The sequence below is a fragment of the Pan troglodytes genome, chromosome 16, assembly GCF_028858775.2.
Source record: "Pan troglodytes isolate AG18354 chromosome 16, NHGRI_mPanTro3-v2.0_pri, whole genome shotgun sequence".
NCBI lineage: Eukaryota > Metazoa > Chordata > Mammalia > Primates > Hominidae > Pan > Pan troglodytes.
In genome coordinates this window covers 55,109,400-55,133,297 of record NC_072414.2, presented here as the reverse complement: position 1 = coordinate 55,133,297, position 23,898 = coordinate 55,109,400, and the positions used below count along the sequence as shown (strand labels likewise).

The window sequence follows — 23,898 nt, the reverse complement described above, 5'->3', positions numbered from 1 at the left end:
TCATAACACCTTGTCTACAACCTCATTAGAGACCGCGCCAGACCCACGCGACTATATTGCTCCTGATTTCCCGATTCCTTCTCTGAACGTTTCTTTTAAGCTGTAGTGGATAACTAATATACCATTTCTCATGCTTTTGTTTCTGCTCTCATATTAAAAGGATATTTGGGCTGGGCACAGTGTCTCACGCCTGTAATCCCCAGCACTTTGGCAGGCTGAGGCGGATGGATCACCTGAGATCAAGAGTTCGAGATCAGCCTGGCCAACATGGTGAAATGCTGTCTCTATTAAAAATTCAAAAAGTGGCTGGGCATGGTGGTGGGTGCCTGTAATCCCAGCTACTTGGGAGGCTGAGGCAGGAGAATCGCTTGAACTCAGGAAGCAGAGGTTGTGGTGAGCCAAGATCACATCACTGCACTCCAGGCTGCGTAACACAGCAAGAGTCCATTTCAAAAAAAAAAAGAAAAGAAAAAAAACCTCGGATATTTGGAAGCTCCTGTTGAATGAGATTTTCTCTGTATTACACATGCAGAAAGTACATATTTTATCAGAATATTTTATTTCAAGAGTTAACACTTTTTTCAAAAAGTAAAAACAATATAATTACTTCCCTGAGTATGAAGAACCAATTCTACAATAAAAGACCATTACAAAATTAAGCAATTAGAGGTACATAATTCTCTGCATTCAATTATACTCTATTTCAAATTTATTCTTAAAAATGTCATGTTTTGGAACTTTAATGTTTCAAAAAAACCTCAAAACAACTCATTTTGCACCTATGGTGTTAAGGTTATCAGTCTGATCTGTCTTTATCAAATTCAAGGGCAATCTTCAAAGCGGTGCTATTGAGGCCAACAGATTGCATGTTACATATGATAGAAACAATGATTCCTCTTGGGGGAACCTTGTTATTTATAGTCTCTGTATCCAGTTCTTCAGGAAGGACCAGCAGGACACTACTGGCACCCACTGCCCCTCCAGTATGTGAAGCATAATGCCGTTGCTTTCTACACGAACCATACGTTTGTTTCTTTTCCACAACACCCCACGCCATTGCATATTTACCCTCTTTATCCCAAGACATCTCTGTGTTAGGGACTGGGGTCCACATCATAACCATTGTTTCTGGTTTGAGGTATCCAGGTAAAAGATTTTCATTTGAGTTCTTAAACAGCCCAACTTGGTAACCATAAAGCATTGCATTCCCAAATTTCAGAAGGTCACCCACTGTAGACAGAAATCCACCACCAGCCCATTTATAGGAGTTATCCACGTAAGGTGTGTTGACAAGACGTTTCTTTTTATTGTAAACATAAAATCTAAAAGGAAATAAGAAATGATCATGAAAAATTTCATAGTCACTGGCTTCACACATGATGATAGAAAAATGTATACATGAGAGAGATTGTATTTCAATGTAATGATCATACATTCTCAGAAACTATAAACTAACCACTAATTTTCAGTATGATTCAGGTCCTAATGACACACAGATAACTAAGTAAGATAGTCTAATTACCTTTTGAATTAAAGCATAGAAAGTGGTTTTTTTCTATTGGTATGGCTTGTCCATGCTGAGTGTATCAAACCTTTAATACCTGAAAAAATGTATTGGTTAATATTACACATGACATATTTGCACTGTGCATACGGAGAAAGTTATCATTTGGTAGATATTCCTTGTCCTTGGGGTTAATGTTGAATCGTGCCACAAATGAATTTTATAACCAAAACTGTAAACATCCAAAGCACTTTGGGATGTTTAGGAATAAGGTTATTTGTAAGATGACTAGATTTCTTGGATAAAAATACCATATAAGCTGGGTGCAGCAGCTGGTGCCTGTAATCCCAGCGACTCAGGAGGCTAAGGCAGGAGGATCACTTGAGCCCAGGAGTTTGAGTCCAGCCTGGGCAGAAAAGCAAGACCCTATCTAAAAAAAAATTCTAAACAAAATACCATATACATATCATATATAATGATGTGACATGGTAGTTTCTTGGTGCAGTGGGAAAGGCTGGAGTTAGCAAACCCTAGTTTGAATCCTTTCTTCTTTTTTCAAGATTCTTATACGTCCCCTAAAAGTACAAGTCATAATATTGAGTGAAGTAGGGTTAGCAGTTAGGAAATGAGTGGCCACAGGTATGTGTCTGAAGATTTAAAAAAAGAGGTGGTTTTCTCATTGTCTCAAAATCAACATGTCTGTCATGTTTCTCTCCATTAAAACCTTCATTATACAACTTTTAATGACTTTCTTGCCCTAAACTCTCACATCCAATAAGATGCTAAATCCTATTTATTCAATCTCTGCTTTGTGTCTTACCCTTCTCCCTTCCTTCTATTCCTATGACAACTCTCAAATTTTAGGCCCTCATTACTTTGTGTCAACTCCTGATTATATTTGTAATTCCAGCCAACCAAGTAAAATTAAATCTAAAAGTTACATAATAGAAACACATTTTTTCATTGAGAAATAAATTTCTACTTTTCTTTTGAGACAGAGTCTTGCACTATTGCCTAGGCTGGACTGCAGTGGTACAATCATGGCTAACTGTAGCCTCAACCTCCAGGGCTCAAGCAATCTTCCTGCCTCAGCCTCTTGAGCAGCTGGGACCACAGGTGTGTACCACCATACCTGGCTAAGATTTTTTTTTTTTTTTTTTTGGTAGAGATGAAGGTCTCACTGTTGTCCAGCCTGGTCTCGAACTCCTGGCCTCAAGCAATCCACTCGCCTCTGCCTCCCAAAGTGCTGGGATTACAGGCATGAGCCACTGTGCCCAGCCAATAATCAGCTTTCTGTAACTGCTTTTTTTTGAGACAGAGTCTTGCTCTGTTGACCAGGCTGCAGTTTGGTTCTCCTGCCTCAGCCTCCCCAGTAGCTGGGATTACACGTGCTGCCACCATGCCCAGCTAATTTTTTTCTGTATATTTACTTATTTATTTTTGAGACAGACTTTCACTCTTATCGCCTAGGCTGGAGTGCAGTGGCGCGATCTTGGCTCACTGCAACCTCCACTTCCCGGGTTCAAGTGATTCTCCTGCCTCAGCCTCCCGAGTAGCTGGGATTACAGTTGTGCGCCACCACATCTGGCTAACTTTTATATTTTTAGTAGAGGTGGGGTTTTGCCATGTTGGCCAGGCTGGTCTCAAACTCCTGACCTCAGGTGATCCACCCACCTTGGCCTCTCAAAGTGTTGGGATTATAGGCACGAGCCACCATGCCCGGCCTATTTATTGATTTTTGACACTGAGTCTTGCTCTGATGCCCAGGCTGGAGTGCAGCAGCACAATCTCAGCTCACTGTTCCTGGGTTCAACTGATTCTCCTGCCTCAGCCTCCCCAGTAGCTGGGATTACAGGCATGCACCACTATGCCCAGCTAATTTTTTTTTTTTTTTTTTTTTTTTGTATTTTTAGTAGAGACGGGGCTTCATCATGTTGGCCAGGCTGGTTTTGAACTCCCAAACTCAGGTGATCTGCCTGCCTCGGCCTCCCAAAGTGCTGGGATTATAGGCGTGAGCCACTGTTCCTGGCCGATTTTTTTTTTTTTTTTTTTTGAAACAGAGTCTTGCTCTTTCACCTAGGCTGGAGTGCAGTGGCATGATCTCAGCACACTGTGATCTCCGCCTCCCGGATTCAAGTGATTCTCCCTCAGCCTCCTGAGTAGCTGGGATTACAGGCGCCCACCACCACACACAGCTAATATATATATATATATATATATATATATATATATATATAGTATTTTTAGTAGAAACGGGGTTTCCCTATGTTGGCCAGGCTGGTCAGAAACTCCTGACCTCATGTAATCTGCCAGCCTCGGTTTCCCAAAGTGCTAGGATTACAGGTGTAAGCCACTGCGCCCAGCTCTGTAACTTCCTTTTAACAGTAAAGCATTTCAAACCACTTACATTAAGACTGGAAACTAGAACTCCTCAGTCATTCCTCCTTTAAATATAAAAATATGGAGACTTCTAGACTTTATAATTCTAGCTTTAATAAGCAAATTCTAGATTTTAATCTCTTAGTTCCTTTTCACATAGGACAAATTAGTACATTTTTATGAAAATAATTTTATTCAGCTGAAAGATAAACTTTACCATTTCAAATTCCTAGAACATTTCTGCTTAAAAGAATATAGACACAAGTTCTTGACTAGGTTACTGAGACATTTTTGTAACTAACTGATGGGATGATGCCAGATGACAAACAGCTTCTTCATACTTATTTATAAGAATCTCCAGATTCTGCACAAGAATGTTATATAACCACAGAAATCTACATCTACAAACTTAGAAACTAAAAATACTTTTTTTCAAGGGTGGGGGGACAGGGTCTCACTCTGTCACCCAGGCTGGAGTGCAGTGGTGTGATCCCAGGCTCAGGTAATCCCCCACCTCAGCCTCCTGAGTAGCTGGCACTACAGGCACACACAACCTTGCCTGGCTAATTTTTGTATTTTTTGTAGAGACAGGGTTTTGCCATGTTGCTTAGGTTGGTCTCGAACTCCTGGGCTCAAGTGATCCACCTGCCTCCACCTCCCAAAGTGCTGTGATTACAGGCATGAGCCATTGCGCCCAGCCTTATTTTTAAAATGCTTCTTAAATGTCTTTAGAGACAATATTCATCACTTGGTATTTATTGTTATAAGAAGTTTGAAAACCAACATAATTTCAAATGCATGTTATAAAAACAATCCCACTTTAACATTTAGTATTAACATTTGAATTGAACTACCAGTAGAGAGTCTGTCAGCTAAAGGCATGAAAAAGAGCTTGATATGGAACAATTCTTAATTCTAGAAGACACTTTAGAAATAGAAGGTAAAGGCCATATTTATACTGTCAAAATACAGCCAAAGTTGAGAGAAGGTGGGGGATGGTTAATGGGTACAAAAGAAACATAAATAATTAATAAGATCCAGTATTTGAGAATACAACATGGTGATTATGGTCAATAAAAATTGTACATTTTAAAATAACTAAAAGAGTAGGATTGGATCATTTGTAACACAAAGGATAAATACTTGAGGGGATGGATAACTCATTTTACACGAGTGATTGTTTTGCAGTGCATGCCTGTATCAAAACATCTCACGTACCCCATAAATATATACAGCTGCTATGTACCCATAAAAATTGAAATTAAAAATTTTAAACATTAAAAAATGCAGCAAACACTCCAGAAAATATTCATTTTATTTGGTTTTCATCCCATCTAGTTATAAAATTAGAAATTTTTGTTGCAAACATTGTGCCAAACACATAAAAAATATGGCCAAGTTCTAATAATAAGCTGAGTCATTGACTGAGGATTCCCCTATCAACAAATTGAGTGTCTTTCAGTGGCAAGAACATTCACTGAGCTCCTTTGTGATGTTCACTTACTGGGTTATTTAGTGTACTTGCCTATACAGAGTATATTTGCTACACAGAATCAGTATAGTTATGTGCCTAAACAGAAACAGTGTCCCCACTGTTCCATTTAAGAAAATCCCAATTTTATTCAAGACAACAACATATCCAGTTAAAAACAATTCTCTTGCCTCCCTTACAGCTAAGTGTGATCTTGTGACTCAAATCTGAGCAAAAGAATTTAAGTGCTATTGTGAGGTGGGATTCTGGTGAGATACTTTTAAACAGGTGACAGACACCGTATGGTACTATTTTAAACACATGCATAAACACACAGAGAAGTGATAAAGAAGAGAAATATTTACTTCTGGAAACATAGTAACTCTAAAAAGCCTTACTCAGGATATTATAAACAGGTTTATGGTTATACCCAACAAGTCAGTAGACTACATAACGAAGCTGGAAACATTTTTTTCCCCTCAAAATGGTACCATAAAACAAATGAATACAAACATATATATTTATTAAGTTTTACTTCAAGGTTTTATTTTTGCCTGTATCTTTGAAGAGATTCCTTTTACTCCCTGAACTCCCCCAAAAAGCTGGTGCCTTTAAACTCCTTTAAAATAATTATTACAAAAAAGAATCAGAGTTGAGTTTTAGAGGCCCAAATAGATACTGTATCAAATAAAATAAATATAGCAAATAGACAAAACATTTTCCTAGGTAACAATATTTCCTCTTTTAGTGCCCTATTTTATTTCAGCAGCCCATTTTATCTAACTAAAATGAATCAACTACCCTTTAGAACCATCGAGAACTACCAAAAATTAAAACAAGACAAAACAAAAAAACCAAACCAAAAGCATCTCAGAGCTGATAGGGACCCTTAACACTAGAGATAGAAACCCATCGCCTTTTTTCAAAGAATAGAAAATAAAATGAGCTAGGCTCACGCCTGTAATCCCAACACTTTGGGAGGCTGAGGAGGGAGGATCATTTGAGGTCAGGAGATCAGCCTGGGAAACACAGCAAGATCTCATCTCTACAAAAAAATTTAAAAATCAGCCAGGTGTGGTGGCACACATCTGTAGTTCCAGCTACTTGGAAGGCTGATACAGGAGGATCACTTGAGCCAGGGAGTTCAAGGCTGCAGTGAGGTATGATTGTGCCACTGCATTCCTGCCTAGGCAACAGAGTGAGATCTTGCCTCAAAAAAAAAAAAGAAAAGAAAAAAAGAAAAGAAAATGAAATTAACCCACCATCATATGGCATGTTTTGATTTTTGCGCAAGTCACAAGTTAATTACTCATCAAGAAAACAGGAAATAATAGCTGCTCTGCAGTCTGCACATTTACAGAGACTTAATTTCTAGCTTAGAAAAGAGGCTCAATGAGTGGACATAACATCCTTCTCCCCCTTATACACAGAGCTAGACATCCATTTTCAAATTTTCAGATGTCTAGATCTAAATCATAGTAAGGTCATACATCCATGCCATCTTTACTAGAGAATCTTTTTTTAGATTCAACTGACAACTTCTGGTATTTGTCTTTTGTTTTTGAGACAGGGTCTCATTCCATCATCAGGTTAGAGTGCAGTGGCATGATCACAGCTCACTGCGGCATCAGCTTCCTGGGCTCAGGTGATCCTGCCCGCTCAGCCTCCAAGTAGCTGGGACTACAGGCGCATGCCACCATGCCCGGCTGATTTTTTTTGTATTGTCTGACAGGGTTTCACCATGTTGCCCAGGCTGGTCTTGAACACTGAGTCTCAAGCAATCCACCCCTCTTGGCCTCCCAATGGTATTTATCATTTTTCTTGTGCTTTCCAGTAAAATATAATGCTAGATCCAAAAATAATAAACACAAAGAGTCTGAAGTAGTTGAGAACCACAGGCCATTTAAAAAATTAAAATTCATTGCTTGTTGCTAATCTAATTTATTTTGGGTCCCCAAGAAATCTCTTTTAGGCCATAAACTGATTTGCAATGCATATTTAATCCTTTTAAATAAGCTGATAATTGAACAATTATAATTTAAATACAACAGAAGATTGAACAAAACTAGTATGTAGATAGGAACATAAAGCTAAAAAATTTTCCAAAAAAAGCCACCATTTCATCTATTTCTTTATAAAGTACAATTAAACCATTTGTAAAGCATGTACTAATGGAAATATGCAAGGTAAAAGTAATAGTTGATTTGTTAAATGTGCTACCTTTCTAATAAATCAAATAATAAAATGGAAAATAAAATATAACTGTAAAATTCCTATCAGTAATTAAGATTCAAAATTCTCTTCCAAAGCCCCTTTCACAAATTACTAGCAAAAATTATAATAAAATTTTAGTTTGACATAGTCCACTGAATGGCTTTCAAACTTTTTTTTTAACCTCAACCCACAGTGAGGAATATATTTCTCCTTTTGACTGAATGAAAACACACACACACACACACACACACACATCACACACACATCACACCCTTCTAAAACAGAAGTTTTATGGAGCAACACAGTGGCCAGTGGCATAGATGGCTGGTTGTTCACAAAATTGACTCTTCTTCCTTAGTAATAAAGTAAAGCAAGGCACATGCCTGCTCAGCTACAAATTACATTTCTCAGCCTCCCTTGTCGCAAAGTGTGACCATACAGCTAAGTTTTTGCCAACAGAAGGTGGACAGAAATGAAGTGTGACACTTGCAAGTCTGGAGACCTTAAGGCCCTGAGTACATGCTCCATACCCTTTCTCTTTTCAGGAGGCTGGGGCACCTGCAGGGCTGTGATTGAGCTTCAGGTGTACAGACAGGGACACCACTGTGGAGAGAGGGGCAGTAAGATGGATGAATCTGGCCTCTTAAAGGCTCGTGGGGAACCAATCAGAACAGCTCACCTCAGGAATGCTGCAAGGGGGAATTAAACTTTTATTTTCCTCACGCCACTGCATTTTGGTGCCCCTTTAATGCAGCAGCCTAACCTTTATCCCAAAGCTTATATTTACCTTTACTACCTGCAATGTACTTTATCATATTCTATTCTATTTTGTTCCATTAAAAAAAAAGAAATCCTGGTACTCAACCCACTAAACTGATTTTCCAACTCAATAATTGGACATACAAACCTACAGTTTGAAAACCACTATGGTAGGAAGAGAGAGGAGTAAACAGATAAAAATCAGTAAAGAATACAAATACTTAAAAAACTGAATTAATTCTGACCACAAATAATCAAGATATAACTCAACTGGCCATTTTATAAACTTCTGACTCACCCTCCTAACATTTGACACAACTGCCCTTTCATAAGTATTTTGTTCTTTCTGAATTAAAGTATTTTTGAAAAGTTACCAAGTATTTGCTTTCCAAATACTTTTTCCTCTAATAATAAAACCCCAAATTACTTTAAAAAGTCAAACAAATCTTTATCGCATTTGCTAATACTGTGTCTCAAATTTTTCTCTACAAAATAAGCTCAAATGTTTATAATTTTAAAATTCAATACTTCCATGTGTATTTTGAAGTATTGAAGTATTTGAAGTATACCAGTTCAGACAAGAAATCTGTATTTAGTTCACATTACTTTAATCCTGTCTCATCTCAGCTGAACATGGAAATTTTTTAGCACTTTCATATAGTCTTGTGCTTGTTTTATTTAATTAAGTAATTAATTAACATTTAGAGACAGGATCTTGCTTTGTCACCCAGGCTGGAGAGCAGGGTATAATCATAGCTCACTGCAGCCTGAAACTCCAGGGCTCAAGTGATCCTCTCCTCCTGATTAACTAGGACCGCAGGTGTGCGCTACTATGCCCGCCTAATTTTTTAAAGAATTTTTGTAGGGATGGGGTCTCACTCTGTTGCCAAGGCTGGTCTCAAACTCCTGGCCTCAAATGATCCTCCTGCCTTGGCCTCTCAAAGTGCTGGGATTACAGGCATGAGCCACACAGCACCTGGCCAGAGTTATTTTAGATTATGTAAATTAGTAGTTAAAACTCTAAGTCATAGAAAATGTCTCCATAAGAGAAAGCATAAATTAAAATATAAAATTTGTAAAGGCTAAAAAGCTGACTAAACCCTTTCCTATTATAGTGGTAAATGAATCAAATATGAAATTATATAAAATCATAGCATTTTTCACTCCTAAGGGTAAAAATTCTAGTTAACTTGTCAAAATCTGTTCTAAAGCCTCTCCATAAAATATTAAAGTCTGCTTAAGCAATTTGCCTAGAATTTTGTTTGAACACCGAATTCAAATTTACGTAAGTAACTTCAACTTGATATTTTATATTTAAAAGCTGTAAAAGAAAATGGAGAGAAAATGTCGTTTAAATGTTTTAAATCTTAAAACTTATTAAAAAGTACCTAAGGATACCTCACTGTAAAACAGTGTTTATACCCAGATAGTTTTTAAATGTTCAATTATTTTAGATATTGCTTTGTATTTTTATAATATATCAAAAAAAATTTTTTTTGAGATGGGGTCTCGCTCTCTTGCCCAGGCTGGAGTGCAGTGGTGCAATCACAGCTCAGTGGAGCCTCAAGTTCCCAGGCTCAAGTGATCCTCCCAACTCAGCCTCCCAAGTAGTCAGGACTACAGGTACACACTACCATGCCTGGCTAATTTTTTTTGTACTTTTGGTAGAGATGGGGTTTTACCATATTACCCAGGCTGGTCTTGATCTCCTGAGCTCAGACAATCCACCTGCTTCAGCCTCCCAAAGTGCTGGGATTACAGGCGTGAGCCACCTTGCCCCGCCCCCAAAATCTTAATTACTCTTATTAATGGCATGTAGCAGAGGTCTGCATAATCCAAATAAGAAGAGCATTTTAATGTTTACTATCAACACACACAAAATAAAGCAGAAAATCATTCAATTAAATATCTACACATATACATAAAAAAGAACAAAATCATGTCCTTTGCAGCAACATAAATGTAGCTAGAGGCCATTATCCTAAGTGAATTAATGTAGAAACAGAAAATCAAATACCACATATTCTCACTTGTAAGTAGGAGCTAAACACTGGGTACACGTGAACATAAAGATGGGAACAAGAGACACCAAGGACTCAAAAAAGGGGGACGCAGGGAGGAGGGCAAGGGTTAAAAAACTACCTATTAGGTACTAAGCTCATTATTTGGGTGACAGGTTCAATTTAAGTCCAAACCTCAGCATTATATAATATCCATGTAACAAACCTGCACATGTACACCCTGAATCTAAAATAATAATTACAAAAAGAAATTAGGGGATTACCATGTTAGCTACATATCTAAAGGGCAGTGTGGCCCCACTGATAACTATGTTACATAATCATCATATTCTTTTTTTTTTTGTTGGGGGCGGTGACAGAGTCTTGCTCTGTTACTCAGACTAGAGTGTAGTGGGGCGACCTCAGCTCACTACAACCTCCACCTTCTGGGCTCAAACAATCCTCCCACCTCAGCCTCCCGAGTAACTAGGACTACAGGCACGCACCACCATGCCTGGCTAATTTTTGTATTTTTTGTGGAGACGGGGTCTCACTATGTTGCCCTAGCTAGTCTCAAACTCTTGGGCTCAAGCAATCCTCCTGCCTTGGCCTCCCAAAGTGCTGGGATTACAGGTGTGAACCACTGTGCCTAGTCATAACATGTATTCTTTTTGAAAGAAAATGTATGTACTTAATTGAATTATTTGCTAGATGTTGGTCTGTAAGCTCCTGGAGGGCAGGAGCTATGTCAGGTTAGCTCTATTATGTGGTATAGTATGTGGCATGTAGTATTTGCTTAATAAATATTTACAAATGTAAGGCAAAACAAAACAAAAAATACACATATAGGTAAGCAATCTAATAACCATTTACTGTTACAGTTTTATTATTTCATATACTATTTTAAAAGCAACATATTAAATAATGACAGTGACAGATTATAACTCATTGACTAAAATAAGAATCCATGAGTGCATACTGGTATGAATAAATAAGTAAGAGAGAAGGGAAAGCACTTTTTTTTCTGAGATGGAGTCTCACTTTGTCGCCCAGGCTGGAGTGCAGTGGCATGATCTTGGCTCACTGCAACCTCTGCCTCCTGGGTTCAAGAGATTCTCCTGCCTCAGACTCCCGAGCAGCCGAGATTACAAGTGTATGCCACCATGCCCGGCTGATTTTTTGTATTTTCAGTAGAGATGGGGTTTCCCCATGTTGGCCAGGCTGGTCTCAAACTTGGTCTCATGTGATCCGCCCACCTCAGCCTCCCAAAGTGATGGGATTACAGGCGTGAGCCACCGCCCCGGCCCGCACCTTCTTATAATAGAATGCCAACTGATAAATATAGAATGGATGATGGAATTAGAAAATCACCATTTGACAACCATCACTGTAATAACTGATTCAGTCACGAATCACTGATAGATGCTAAAACTAGTAGAAAGTTTGATGAGAAAGAGGATTTTTACATCATCTCAAATTATCTCCTCCAAATATACTTGTTAATTATAAAGTAAAAATAGTAACTTTACAATAACCTGACAGGCACCACCTCAAAAAGTGATTAAAATACCATCAGCAATAATGGGACAAACTGATGTCAAGTGACTTCTGATAGATATGACAAGTAAATGCAATGTGAGATCATGGATTAGATCCTAGACCAGAAAAAAAAGTTTTTCTGCTCTTTTGCTATAAAGGACATTATTGGAACAACTGGCAAAATTTGAGTAAGGTCTGTAGATTGGATAAAAGCATTGTATCTATGTTAATTTCCCAAATGTCCTTTTTTTTTTTTTTTTCCTTTTTTGACATGGAGTCTCGCTCTTTCGCCCAGCCTGAAGTTCAGGGGCACGATCTTGGCTTACTGCAACTCCACCTCCTGGGTTCAAGCGATTCTCCTGCCTCAGCCTCCCGCGTGGCTGGGATTATAGGCACCCGCCACCACACCTGGCTAATTTTTGCATTTTTAGTAGAGAGAGGGTTGATTTCACCACATTGGCCAGGCTGGTCTTGAACTCCTGACCTCAGGTGATCCACCCACCTCGGCCTTCCAAAGTGTTGGGATTACAGGCGTGAGCCACTGCACCCAGCCCTGAATGTCCTTGTTTTTAGAAAATACACATGTAAATATTTATAGGTAAAGGGATATCACGTCTACAACTTATTTCCAAATGGTTCAGAAACAAACACATATGTAGACAGAAAGGTAATGCAAATGCGGTAAACTAACATTAAGGGAATCTGAGTAAAGAGGATACGTGAATCCTTTGTACTACTCTTGCAACTTTTCTATAAGTATAAAATTATTTCAAAACAGTATGAAAACAATTAAAAACTAATAACACGTAAACAAAGTATTAGTTAAAACCTAAAAAAGGAATGGTTAAAGAGCAAATTACAGATGCTCATGGGGGGTGCAATTTTGGTTTAGTTATTCATGTTTGAATTATTAATATTATTGCTATCTTTCATCAAAGGGTCTTAGTGTACTTTATAAACATGTTTTACTTCCTTCACTTTACAGATGAGAAAACAGACATGTAGAAAAGCTCCCAAAATGTGGCAGGTTGATTTTGGAATGGAAACAAAGAAAATTTGACTTTTAATTAATAACATAGTGTTAAGATGCGATATAGCTAGACACAGCAGAAGGTATTCATTTACCTTGCTCTATTGTAAATCACTGGCTCGTTTTCTTCCTGCACAGTCGTCAGCATATCCAAGTCATGGAATATTTTCTGCATATAGTCCAAATATTTACATCCTGAAGCTCTCTCTACTATGGCTGCCAGTAGGGTATAGCCAAAAGTTGAATACAAAAACTGACTACCTTGAGACATCATTGCGAGGAGGAAAAAAAATAAAATTCTTGATTATTATTCAAAAACATATAAAATATATTCCCACTGAAAATTGGCATACTTTTAAAACTGGAATATTTTACTTCAGCATTCAGAAAAAGAACACAAGCAATACATCAACAAATTGAGTTAACTTTGCAACTGTCCTTATTCCAAGTCCTTAACACAAGAATAAAATTATGATCAGCATATTTAACATTTCACATAAATCTGCTCCTTTCTCTGATAATAAAGTAAGCAAATAAATCCTACCTTAAAACAAAACAAAAATATTTCAAAGTGACAACAAAACAGGAACAGAAAGAAAAGAAAAGCAAATTTGATTTCTTGAGTCAACTTTGTTCTTAATATACCTCTACTCATTGTTTAGGGCATAAATGGGCAAACACGTTCTTATTTTAATAAAATATATGGGTCAGGAGCGGTGGCTCACTCCTGTATCCTAGCACTTTGGGAGGCCAAGGGGGGAGGATCACCTGAGGTCAGGAGTTCGAGACCAGCCTGGCCAACATGGTGAAACCCTGTCTCTACTAAAATACAAAAATTAGCCAGGTGTGGTGGCGGGCACCCATAATCCCAGCTACTCAGGGGGCTGAAGAAGGAAAATCGCTTAAACCCAGGAGGCAGAGTTTGCAGTGAGCTGAGATCCCGCCACTGCACTCCAGCCTGGGTGACAGGGCCAGACTCCATCTCAAAATAAATAAATAAATAAAATAAAATAAAATAAATGTAGGCACACAAACTTTGTTTCAAATACATATTTGAATTTAAATATATATTCAAATATACATAGTATTTCAAATAAATAACTTTATATCATTTTGGGTTCTGGACAAACTCAAACTGGTTTGAGACAGGGTCTTGCTCTTGCTGTTGCCCAAGCTAGAGTAAAGTGGTATGATCACAACCCACTGCAACTTTGAACTCCTGGGCTCAGGGATTCTCCCGCCTCAGCCTCCTGAGTAGCTAGGACTACTTACACACACAGGCCACCGAACCTGGCTAATTAAAAATTTTTTTTGGAGAAACAGGGCCTTGCTTTGTTGCCCAGACTAGTCTTAAACTCCTGGGCTCAAGCGATCCTCCCACTTTTCCCTCCGTAAGTGCTGGGATTATAGGCGTGAGCCAACTGTGCCCAGCATGGAACTTTATTTTTAAGATAAAATCCATAATTATATCTTATTTGCTCTTATTAGTCATATCTATAAAATATCTATTCAACTAAAAGCTTTTAAAATGAAAAATGAATATAAGTATATAAAACTATGGTAAATTTAGATATTAAGTAGCTTCAATAGGCACCAAATCAAAAAATAAAACAAAGATAATTATTTGTATAGAGCAGCTTTTTGGGAAAAAATTAGTGATGAACACTCATTTCTTTAAGAAATACAGGCACAAAATAAGTTGAGCAATTTAAATTCTAACTAAATACTAAAATATCAGCAATACCTTATCATGTCTACTTTGGTCCAGGTTGTATTTAGAGAACTATTATTCCAACATTTCTCCATAAGTTTGCATGAACATCCTCTAAATGACTGGGTAGTCTCCAATGAGGCAAAATTTAAACAAGCTGCCTGGATGCTAGGCTTTGTTAGAAACTACAGACAAAAACGCAAGCACCAGACTAGTCCATATCACAATCATTAACCTCAATGAATGCACTCCGGATGGTATCACTTTGGATTTCCTGAAAATTAACATTTCAGTAATGATGATTTTGTTAAGAGAAGGGATTAACACTCACCAGGTTTGAAGAACAAAGGATCATTTTTAAATAATCTTAGGGATTCAATTGAATTTTCAAACTTTTCTCTCAAATATAATTCGCCTTGTTCAAAATCATTCTTTTTCTTGCCAGGTTTTGAATTCCGACATTTGGCTTCATTCTCCTGCTCTGTTTTAAATTTAGTAAAATCATTCTTTTCATTACTTTTGCCTTCTTTTTCTTGCTCAAATGCAACATTCTCTTTCATCATCTTCAAGGCTTTATAAGCTTTCTCTTCTTTCACCTTTTTTATGTCCTTTTCATAATGACGAATTCCACTTAAATGGGAAATCAGTAATCTTGTTGTGACAGAAACCTAATTGTAAAAACATGAAAATTCAATTACAATATTAACCTGAACAATAGAAAGTTAGTTGCCTCGGAATAATGTCTCAGTAATATTTTCCATTTAGAACTGCTGCTGGGAAAATGTCATGTACAAATCCTTAGCCTCAAATTTCAGAAAAATACCTACCTGATTATCATCTGGATTAAGAAAAACTAATACATTAACAATAACTAAAAACAAGCCAAAGAATCCTATGAAACATTTTAAATATAAATTCCAGCATAAACCATTTAACATGCCATTAGTAAAATGAACTGTGAGTTTCAGTACCTTTTCACCTTCATATTCTTTTTCTGGGAATTCGGGAACATAATGTTGTACTGGAATATCAAGATCCAGTTTCCCTGCTTCCCACAATTTGGCAAGAGCAACCATGGTGAGACTTTTGCTGATGCTAGCAATTCGCATAACTGTCTCTGGTTTACATGGTACACGGTTCTCAACATCAGCATAACCTAAACCTTTGGGGGAAAAAAGCAAAAAGTCACTATTAACAGGCTTCATGGTCAAACAAGTTTTCAAACACTGAAATAATACTATCTTTAAACATGCTGTGTTTATCTAAAAGAAAAGATACTCCACTTTTATAAGTTACTTAACACTGGACATGTAAAGAAATCTTAGTATATCGGTAAGCCTAACAATTTAACCTTATAACTAAAGTGAAATTGTACCCTGTTTGCAATAGCAATTTTCTATGACTTAGATACAAATTTTTCTTAGCTTATCTAAACAACTGAGTTATTCTAAATTTTAAGTAAAGTATTCTTTAAAGAAAACATCATTATTCTTCTTCAGATTATATTTATTTTTGACTTTTGAGTAAATTTCCACTGAATTCCTTGAAATAGCCACTCAATAAAAGTAAGTGTGGGCCGGGCACGGTGACTCATGCCTATAATCTGAGCACTTTGGGTGGCCAAGGTGAGCAGATCACCTGAGATTGGGAGTTCAAAACTAGCCTGGCCAACATGGTAAAACCCCGTCTCTACTAAAAATACAAAAATTGGCCGGTCATGGTGGCGTGTGCCTGTAATCCCAGCTACTCGGGAGGCTGAGGCAGGAGAATCGCTTGAACCTTGGAGGCAGAGGTTGCGGTGAGCTGAGAAAACGCCACGGCACTCCAGCCAGGGCGACAAAGTGAAACTCTGTCTCAAAAATGTGTGAAAAGATGTCCTGCAAACCAAATCTAGCTAACCATCAATTTAATTCGACTGCAAACCAGGAGGAAAATTATGTACTAACTTAAAGCTTTTTCTAGAAAAAATTTTAAATTTGGTTTCCATGTTCTCACAGGCTGAAAGTGCGTAAATCTAACTAAGAAAGAGAAAGTGCCTGCAATCCCAGCACTTTGGGAGGCGGAGACGGGTGGATTACTTGAGCTCAGGATTTCGAGACTAGCCTGAGCAACATGGCAGAAACCGCATCTCTACAAAATATACAAAGAAAGACAGAAAGAAAGAAAAAAGCCTGGCGTGGTGGAGTGCACCTGTAGTCTCAGCTAGTCAGGAGGCTGAGGTGGGAGAATCATCTGAGCCCAGGAGTTTGAGATTGCAGTGAGCCAAGATCACACCACTGCACGCCAGCCTGGGAGACACAGTAAGAGACCCTGTCCAAAAAATAAATAAATAAATAAATAAAAAGAGAACAGAGATCTGAAAAGAAAAGGAATACAATGACTATAAATTTGTATAATCTTAAATATCTAAAAAATATTTGCATAAAGTCCATAAAGCTGGCATTTATATAATTTTTTATTACAAGACTTATCATAAATTAGGTATAATGATTAGATTATACTTATACTTGAAGAAAGAATCATTTTCCTTTTTTAAAAAATTTTAAGCTGGGCACGGTGGCTCACGCCTGTAATCCCAGCACTTTGGGATGCCAAGGCAGGCGCATCACCTGAGGTCGGGAGTTCGAGACCAGCCTGACCAACATGGAGAATCCCCGTCTCTACTTAAAATACAAAAATTAGCCAGGCGTGGTGGTGCATGCCTGTAATCCCAGCTACTCGGGAGGACGAGGCAGGAGAATCACTTGAACCTGGGAGGTGGAGGTTGTGGTGAGCTGAGATCGCACCATTGCACTCCAGCCTGGGCAACAAGAGTGAAACTCCAAAAAAAATAATAATAAAAAAAAAATTTTTTTTTATGGAGACACAGGTGTCGCTATGGTGCCTAAGCTGGTCTCAAACTTCTGGTCTTCAGCCATCCTTCCTCCCTGGCCTCCCTAAGCGCTGGGATTACAGGCGTGCGCCACCTCAACTGGCCCATTTTTCTTCAAATTCAAACCCCTGCTGCACCCATCAACTTACTGCCTTTAAATGGCATATGAAACATTTTTTTTCTTTTTTTTTGAGACAGAATCTCGCTGTTGCCCAGGCTGGAGTGCAGTGACACGATCTCGGCTCACTGCAAACCTCCGCCTCCCGAGTTCAAGCGATTCTCGTGCCCTGGCCTCCCGAGTAGCTGAGATTACAGGCACGCACTAGCATGGCTGGCTAATTTTTTGTGTTTTTAGTAGAGATGGGGTTTTGCCACGTTGTCCAGGCTGGTCTCGAACTCCTAAGCTCAGGCAACCCACCTGCCTCTGCCTCTCAAAGTGCTAGGATTACAGGCTTGAGCCACTGCACCTGGCCTGAAACATCATTTTCTAAAAGTGGGACTCCTAGAAACCTAGGATGACCAATTAGATCAATTTCTGTGCAACAGAGAAGTTATGAAAAATAATGCCTTGATAAAAGTATCATAAAATGAATAGAAATCCCTCTCCCTAAGTTTTTTGCCTCTGTTTGAAAAAAATAGTTGACACCTCTGCCTGGTTAAAAAGCCTAATAAAGTAGACTGAAAAGTCATTAAAGACAAGGAGTAGTGTGTGGGCGGCAAGCCACCCAGGCGCTGAGGCAAGAGACCGAGGACATGAGCTGTTCCAGTATAATAAAATATAAAACAAGAATAGTTATACCAGATATAGATCTTAGATATGATTATATATATCATTAATCATTAGTTTGTAGCAATTAGTCTTTATTCCAATATTATAATAATCCTTGCTCTATAATCATAGCCAAGGAAAAACCAGGCCATACAGAGATAGGAGCTGAGGGGACACAGTGAGGAGTGACCAGAAGACAAGAGTGCGAGCCTTCTGTTACGCCCAGACAGGGCCACCAGAAGGACTCCTTGGTCTAGCGGTAACGCCAGCATCTGGGAAGACGTCCGTTGCCAGCCGGACCGTGGTCTAGCGGTAGCGAAGAGCGTCAAGGAAAAACACCCGCTACTTAGAACCAGAAAGGGAGTCTCCTTTTCCCCGGGGGAGTTTAGAGAAGACTCTGCTCCTCCACCTCTTGTGGAGGGCCTGACATCAGTCAGGCCTGCCCGCAGTTATCCGGAGGCCTAACCGTCTCCCTGTGATGCTGTGCTTCAGTGGTCACGCTCCTAGTCCGCCTTCATGTTCCATCCTGTACACCTGGCTCTGCCTTCTAGATAGCAGTAGTCAATTAGCGAAAGTAGTAAAAGTCTCTGATATGCAGAAATAATGGCATAAGCTGTCTTTCTCTCTGTCTCCTCTCCCTCTCTGCCTCCGCTGCCAGGCAGGGAAGGGCCCCCTGTCCAGTGGACACGTGACCCACGTGACCTTACCTATCATTGGAAATGACTCACACTCTTTATCCTGCCCCTTTTGCTTTGTATCCAATAAATAACAGCGCAGCCAGACATTCGGGGCCACTACCGGTCTCCGCGCATTGGTGGTAGTGGTCCCCCGGGCCCAGCTGTCTTTTCTTTTATCTCTTTGTCTTGTGTCTTTATTTCTACACTCTCTCATCGCCGCACACAGGGAGAGACCCACCGACCCTGTGGGGCTGGTCCCTACAATAGTGTATAACCCCAGTACTTAGCACTTTGCTTTTTACGGAAGAGAGGCCTCAAGAAATTGTTAACTTAATTAAAAAAGAAAACTTCACAAATTCTGAGTTTTATCTACCCATAAGTGTTACCTGCAAGTACTCAGTTAATGGATTGTTCTACACAGTAGTTACCCCTTATCTGTGGTTTCGCTTTCCTCAGTTTCAGTTATCCACGGTCCGAAAGTATTAAATGGAAAATTCCAGAAATAAACAATTCGTAAGCTTTAAATTGCATGCCACTCAGAGTATTGTTGTGATTGTTCTATTTTATTATTGTTGCTAATCTCTTACTATGCCTGATTTATAAACTTTATCATAGATATGTATATATAAGATAAAATATAGTATATACAGGGTTCAATATCATCCACGTTTTCAGGCATCCACTGAGGGTCTTGGAATATATCCGCAGGATAAGGAGGGACTACTGTATATAACTTTCAGACTAATAAATCCAGTCCTAAGAGAAAAGTGGGAGTGGGTAGCCATCCTCATGACTCCAATTTATTAGTCACATTTTAAACCTTACCGTGATTTAAAAACACCTGATTCTTTTATTATGTTAGATGTTTTCTCTACAATATGCATCGTTTTATGTAAATGCAATAGCATTTCATGGGATCCACTCTAACCAGTAAAATATTTTATTTACCAACTGGCACAGAACAAAACAACAATTTTCTGAACCCACCTTCTGACCAGACTTCTTTTCCATCTACAGAAACTCCAACCACTATGCCCGGTGCGCCCACCTCATCCTAAGACCGAAGGGGAAAGAACCGACAGTTATGGGCCTGCTGAAAAAGCCCAGCGCTCTCCTCGGGGACCTTCCAAGGCCCCGCCCCCCGAGCCTGGGCCCCGCCCCCTCCACCTGGGCCCCGCCCACCTCGTCCCAGGCCATGCTCACTCACTAACAGCAAGGGATGTGCCTGTCCGCCCCCTAGGGGGAAGGGGCGGTCCCCGAGACAGGCAGTGACCTCCACCCAGATTTGGGGAACCCCCAAGAGCGTCTGACCACGGCTCGGCGGTGGGGAAATGGGAAGTCTTTCTCGGAAGCCGATCGCGGGCACCCCGCCGCCCAGGGTGGGGTCCACTCAGCCCCCGACAGCACCGCCGACAGGGGTGGATCCCCGGCCCCCTACGCCCCCCGCTCCAGTGGCCGCACCTTGATCCTGTGCAGCAGGTCGCGGCTGCTCTCGATGGCTCTGGCGAAGCACCTGGAGCGGGGCGGCGCCGGGGTCTGCGGAGACCACGGGGCGAGGGACTGCTCCTGTGGCGGCTCGGCCAGAGGCGACGCCTCAGGGTCGGGGGCCGCGGGGGACTGCGCCGGGGCCGCGCCCCTCAGCCCACCTGCCAGCTTCACCCCGAGCGCCAGCCCCAGCCCCAGCCCGAGGCCCCCGACCCAGCCGTGGCCGAGAGGCGGCAGCCCGGCGCGCTGATGGACCCCGCGTCGTCCGCAGCTTGAGGCCAAGCCCCCGGGGGCGGCAGCCCGGGCAGTCACTGCTGACAGGAGCCGGTACATGGCGTCTCTGCACAGCCGGCCGCCACCAAACTCACGCACACCCTGCCCGCCGCGGCGCGGGGCGGAGGGAAGGACAGGGGGCGGGACGGGGGTGGGGACCGCGGTCAGACCCTAGCAGTCGACGCCTGACTACCCGAGCGCCGATCGCATCGAGCCCTTCTTCCTCTCCCTTTTCTTGTCTCTTCCTTGTTTTTCCTTTCTGTCTCTCTTTCCTTTTTTTCCTTTGCTTACCCTCAGATCAAGCGTCACCTCCCAGAAGCCTTCCTAGTTCCCGTCCCATGGGAGTTCTCGCCCTTACCATCTTGCCCCTCGGTGTGCACACTTCTTTAACAACAGTTAACACTTTGTATCATTTAACTACTTGTCAGATTCCTTACCAGACTGGGACTTCTTTGGGGAGCCTAGACTTAGTTTTGGATCCTCAACTTCTGGAACAGCGCAGGGCACACAGTAGACGCTCAGCAGGCATCTCCTTTCCCTTTAGAGATGCCTTTCTCCTTTCCTTTCCCTTTCTCCTTTCCTCCTTTAGAACGCGCTTCTTTTCACTCTCTTGCCATCTCCCTTATGTCTCATTTCAATTCACCCATTTCCCTAAAGATGTTTTAAAATCTATTGCTTCTGGAATTCTAGCTCCATACCGTACCAAAGACATGAAGTTACATCCAGACCTTATATTACCTTTCTTTTGCTATAAAAGATAAAGTGTTTTTTAAAAATTTCGTGCTTGAAAAATTTTAATCCAAAAGTAACTATTATAATTTACAATTACCTATGATTTCTCAGCATCTGTAAATGATCAGACATTCTTGTGAAATAAGAAACCTAATCTCAAATTGCTACAAAATGTAAAATGTGTATAAAATCCTAGTTTAACATGTAATGAAATTGATATGTTAATTTGAAGTTACTTAAACATTTATCAGTTTTGTAATTTTTATATTTTGGGATACACACACACACACACACACACACACACGATCTTTGAAAGCTTGTAGGCTTTAGACCTTCAGCACTGGGGCAATATGCCCCATATACAAAATGGCCCTGTCTTTTCTTGCAGGTGGAATAAAGAAGAGAGCTCACAGACTTGAACTGACAAGCCATCAGGAGAAACATATTGAGGTAATAAACTTACTGAGTAAACATATACATACCTCAAAATAAATATATTGAGGTAATAATTATTTAATAGGAGGAAAAGGCAATAATGGTATCAACACCTAGCAAGAAAATAGTGGGGCTAAATAAGTAAAGCTTCTGGGGCTACTCACAAAACCCAAGACTCCAAGAGACCAGAATATCCTGGGACCCAGAGCGTTTGACACTGAAACTGCAGTTATAGTGGACAGATGTACTCTATTAAGATAGTACTGGAGGTTCCCACGGTGGGGGTCACCACTACTCCAAGAACATGAGAGAAAAAATATAAAGAGAAAAATGTAAAAGACGCAGTCAGTGGTGGTTATGAGTGCCCACTTTTATTTAAACTGTACATAATTTTTCTTTAAACTGTACATATGTTACTGAAACACCAAGAGTTTAGCCTAGATCCCATTGCTCGCCACACAGAAAGCCAGTCACCAAGACAATGAGTATCGCCGGGGGAAAACAAAGCTTTTTCAGGTGCTGCAGCCAGGGAAATGGGAGTTCAGTCTCAAGTCCATTTCCTCAGCTAACTAAAATTAGGGGTTTATATAGCAAGGAAGAAATGTAACTATGTGTGGGGAAACAGGAAATAGGGAGGGATAAGGAAGAAGAATTGTTCAACAGGAAGCAGGTGGTTGGTTAGGCCAGGGGTCCCAACCCCTGGGCCATGGACTAGTTAGGAACTGGGCCACACAGCAGGAGGTGAGTGGCAGGTGAGGGAGCATTATTGCCTGAGCTCCACCTCCTGTCAGATCAGTCGCGACCTTAGATGCTCATAGGAGCTCGAACCCTATTGTGAACTGCGCATGTGAGGGATCTAGGTTGCTTGCTCTTTATGATAATCTAACTAATGCCTGATGATCTGAGGTGGAACAGTTTCATCCTGAAAACCATACCCATCAGCCCCAACCCCACACCCCATGGAAAAATTTTCTTCCATGAAACCTGTCCCTGGTGCCAAAAAAGCTGGGAACCGCTGGGTTAGGCAATCATGACAGGTGAGGGATCTGGTGTCTCATTGTCCAAATGTGGTGATCTGGTAAGTTTCAGTTTCTTGATACTATCTGGGAGACCTGATGGTTGGTTTCCTCCAAAAGGAACTCAGATAAGACAAATGTAAGTTTCTCAAGTTTTAAGACTGGGCAGGTCAATTTCTCTCTTTATTCAAAATAAACCATAAACATATTCTATTGGACAATTGGGCTGGTTTCACATATGTGTTTTTTGCACTCTTCTGTACCTCTCCTTGGATAAAAAATAAAGAAACAGAGCCCTGTGTTTGCCATGTACAGGGCAAAAGCCAATGTCCTGGTGGACTTCCAGTCTAGAAGCAGGTACAGAGAGGCCATTTGAAGTATGGCTTCTGGGAAGTGTTAGCCTAAAAGGAAGAGGCTGAGGCACAAAATATAATTTAAAGAGTTTACTTTAGCCAAAGTGAGGACAGCTGCCCTGAAGACTCAGACCCAAGGAAACTTGGAATGAGCTCCCCATTAAGGGGAGCTCCCCTGTCCTCCTTTGCCTTTAAAGGCAAAAAAAGGGGGACAGGGAATGGGCTGATACAAAGTTGTTTGTCAGGGATCCCCATTGGTTTACAGAAATAACAATGATTGGCTATATACATTGTTAAGCAACAAGGTATGGGTTCTAGCGTCTGGTGCCCCATTATTAGGTTAATTTATAACTACTCGTGGCAACAGCAAGCAGTTTCAAGAGATGAATACATAGCTTATTGTGGGGGTAGGACATGAATGCCATCTCTTTTTTTTTTTTTTTTTTTGAGATAAGGTCTGGCTCTGTTGCCCTGGCTGGAGTGCAGTGGCGTGATCATGGCTCATTGCAGCCCCAACCTCCCAGGCTCAGGTGATCCTCCCACCTTAGCCTCTTGAGTAGCTAGGACCACAGGCATGCACCACCACACCTGGCTAATTTTTGTATTTTTTTTAGAGATGGGCTTTCGCCATGTTGCCCAGGTTGATCTCAAACACCTGGGCTTAAGCGATCCTCCCACC

At 40.4% G+C, this 23,898-nt stretch overlaps 1 protein-coding gene across 3 annotated transcripts; it reads right to left on the bottom strand.

Annotated features, from left to right (window-relative positions):
* Positions 1-540: 540 nt before the first annotated feature.
* On the bottom strand, positions 541-20,824 carry LACTB (lactamase beta). Of its 3 annotated transcripts, none has more exons than XR_001709996.3 (6): positions 20,387-20,812; positions 19,913-19,979; positions 15,579-15,769; positions 14,939-15,275; positions 12,992-13,153; positions 541-1,322 (listed from the first exon to the last, which is right to left on the bottom strand). XR_001709996.3 is itself a non-coding variant. In XM_003314702.5 (6 exons), the coding sequence occupies exons 1-6, from the start codon at positions 20,741-20,743 to the stop codon at positions 797-799; spliced, it is 1,644 nt and encodes a 547-aa protein (XP_003314750.2). In that variant the 5' UTR covers positions 20,744-20,824; the 3' UTR covers positions 541-796. The 3 variants fall into 3 exon arrangements, 1 of the variants encoding a protein (XP_003314750.2); XM_003314702.5 differs by having other exon boundaries at positions 12,992-13,157; positions 20,387-20,824; XR_008539317.2 differs by lacking the exon at positions 541-1,322 and adding an exon at positions 1,523-1,601.
* Between the last annotated feature and the right edge of the window lie 3,074 nt (positions 20,825-23,898).

Excerpts from the sequence above, each read along its gene's own strand:
- LACTB (XM_003314702.5), bottom strand. The coding sequence starts at position 20,743 with ATGTACCGGCTCCTGTCAGCAGTGACTGCCCGGGCTGCCGCCCCCGGG. Across the intron at positions 19,980-20,386 it reads ACCTGCTGCACAGGATCAAG|GATGAGGTGGGCGCACCGGG; the intron begins GTGCGGCCACTG and ends CTTCGGTCTTAG. Across the intron at positions 13,158-14,938 it reads TCCTTTGTTCTTCAAACCTG|GTAGTCAGTTTTTGTATTCA; the intron begins GTGAGTGTTAAT and ends TGATGTCTCAAG.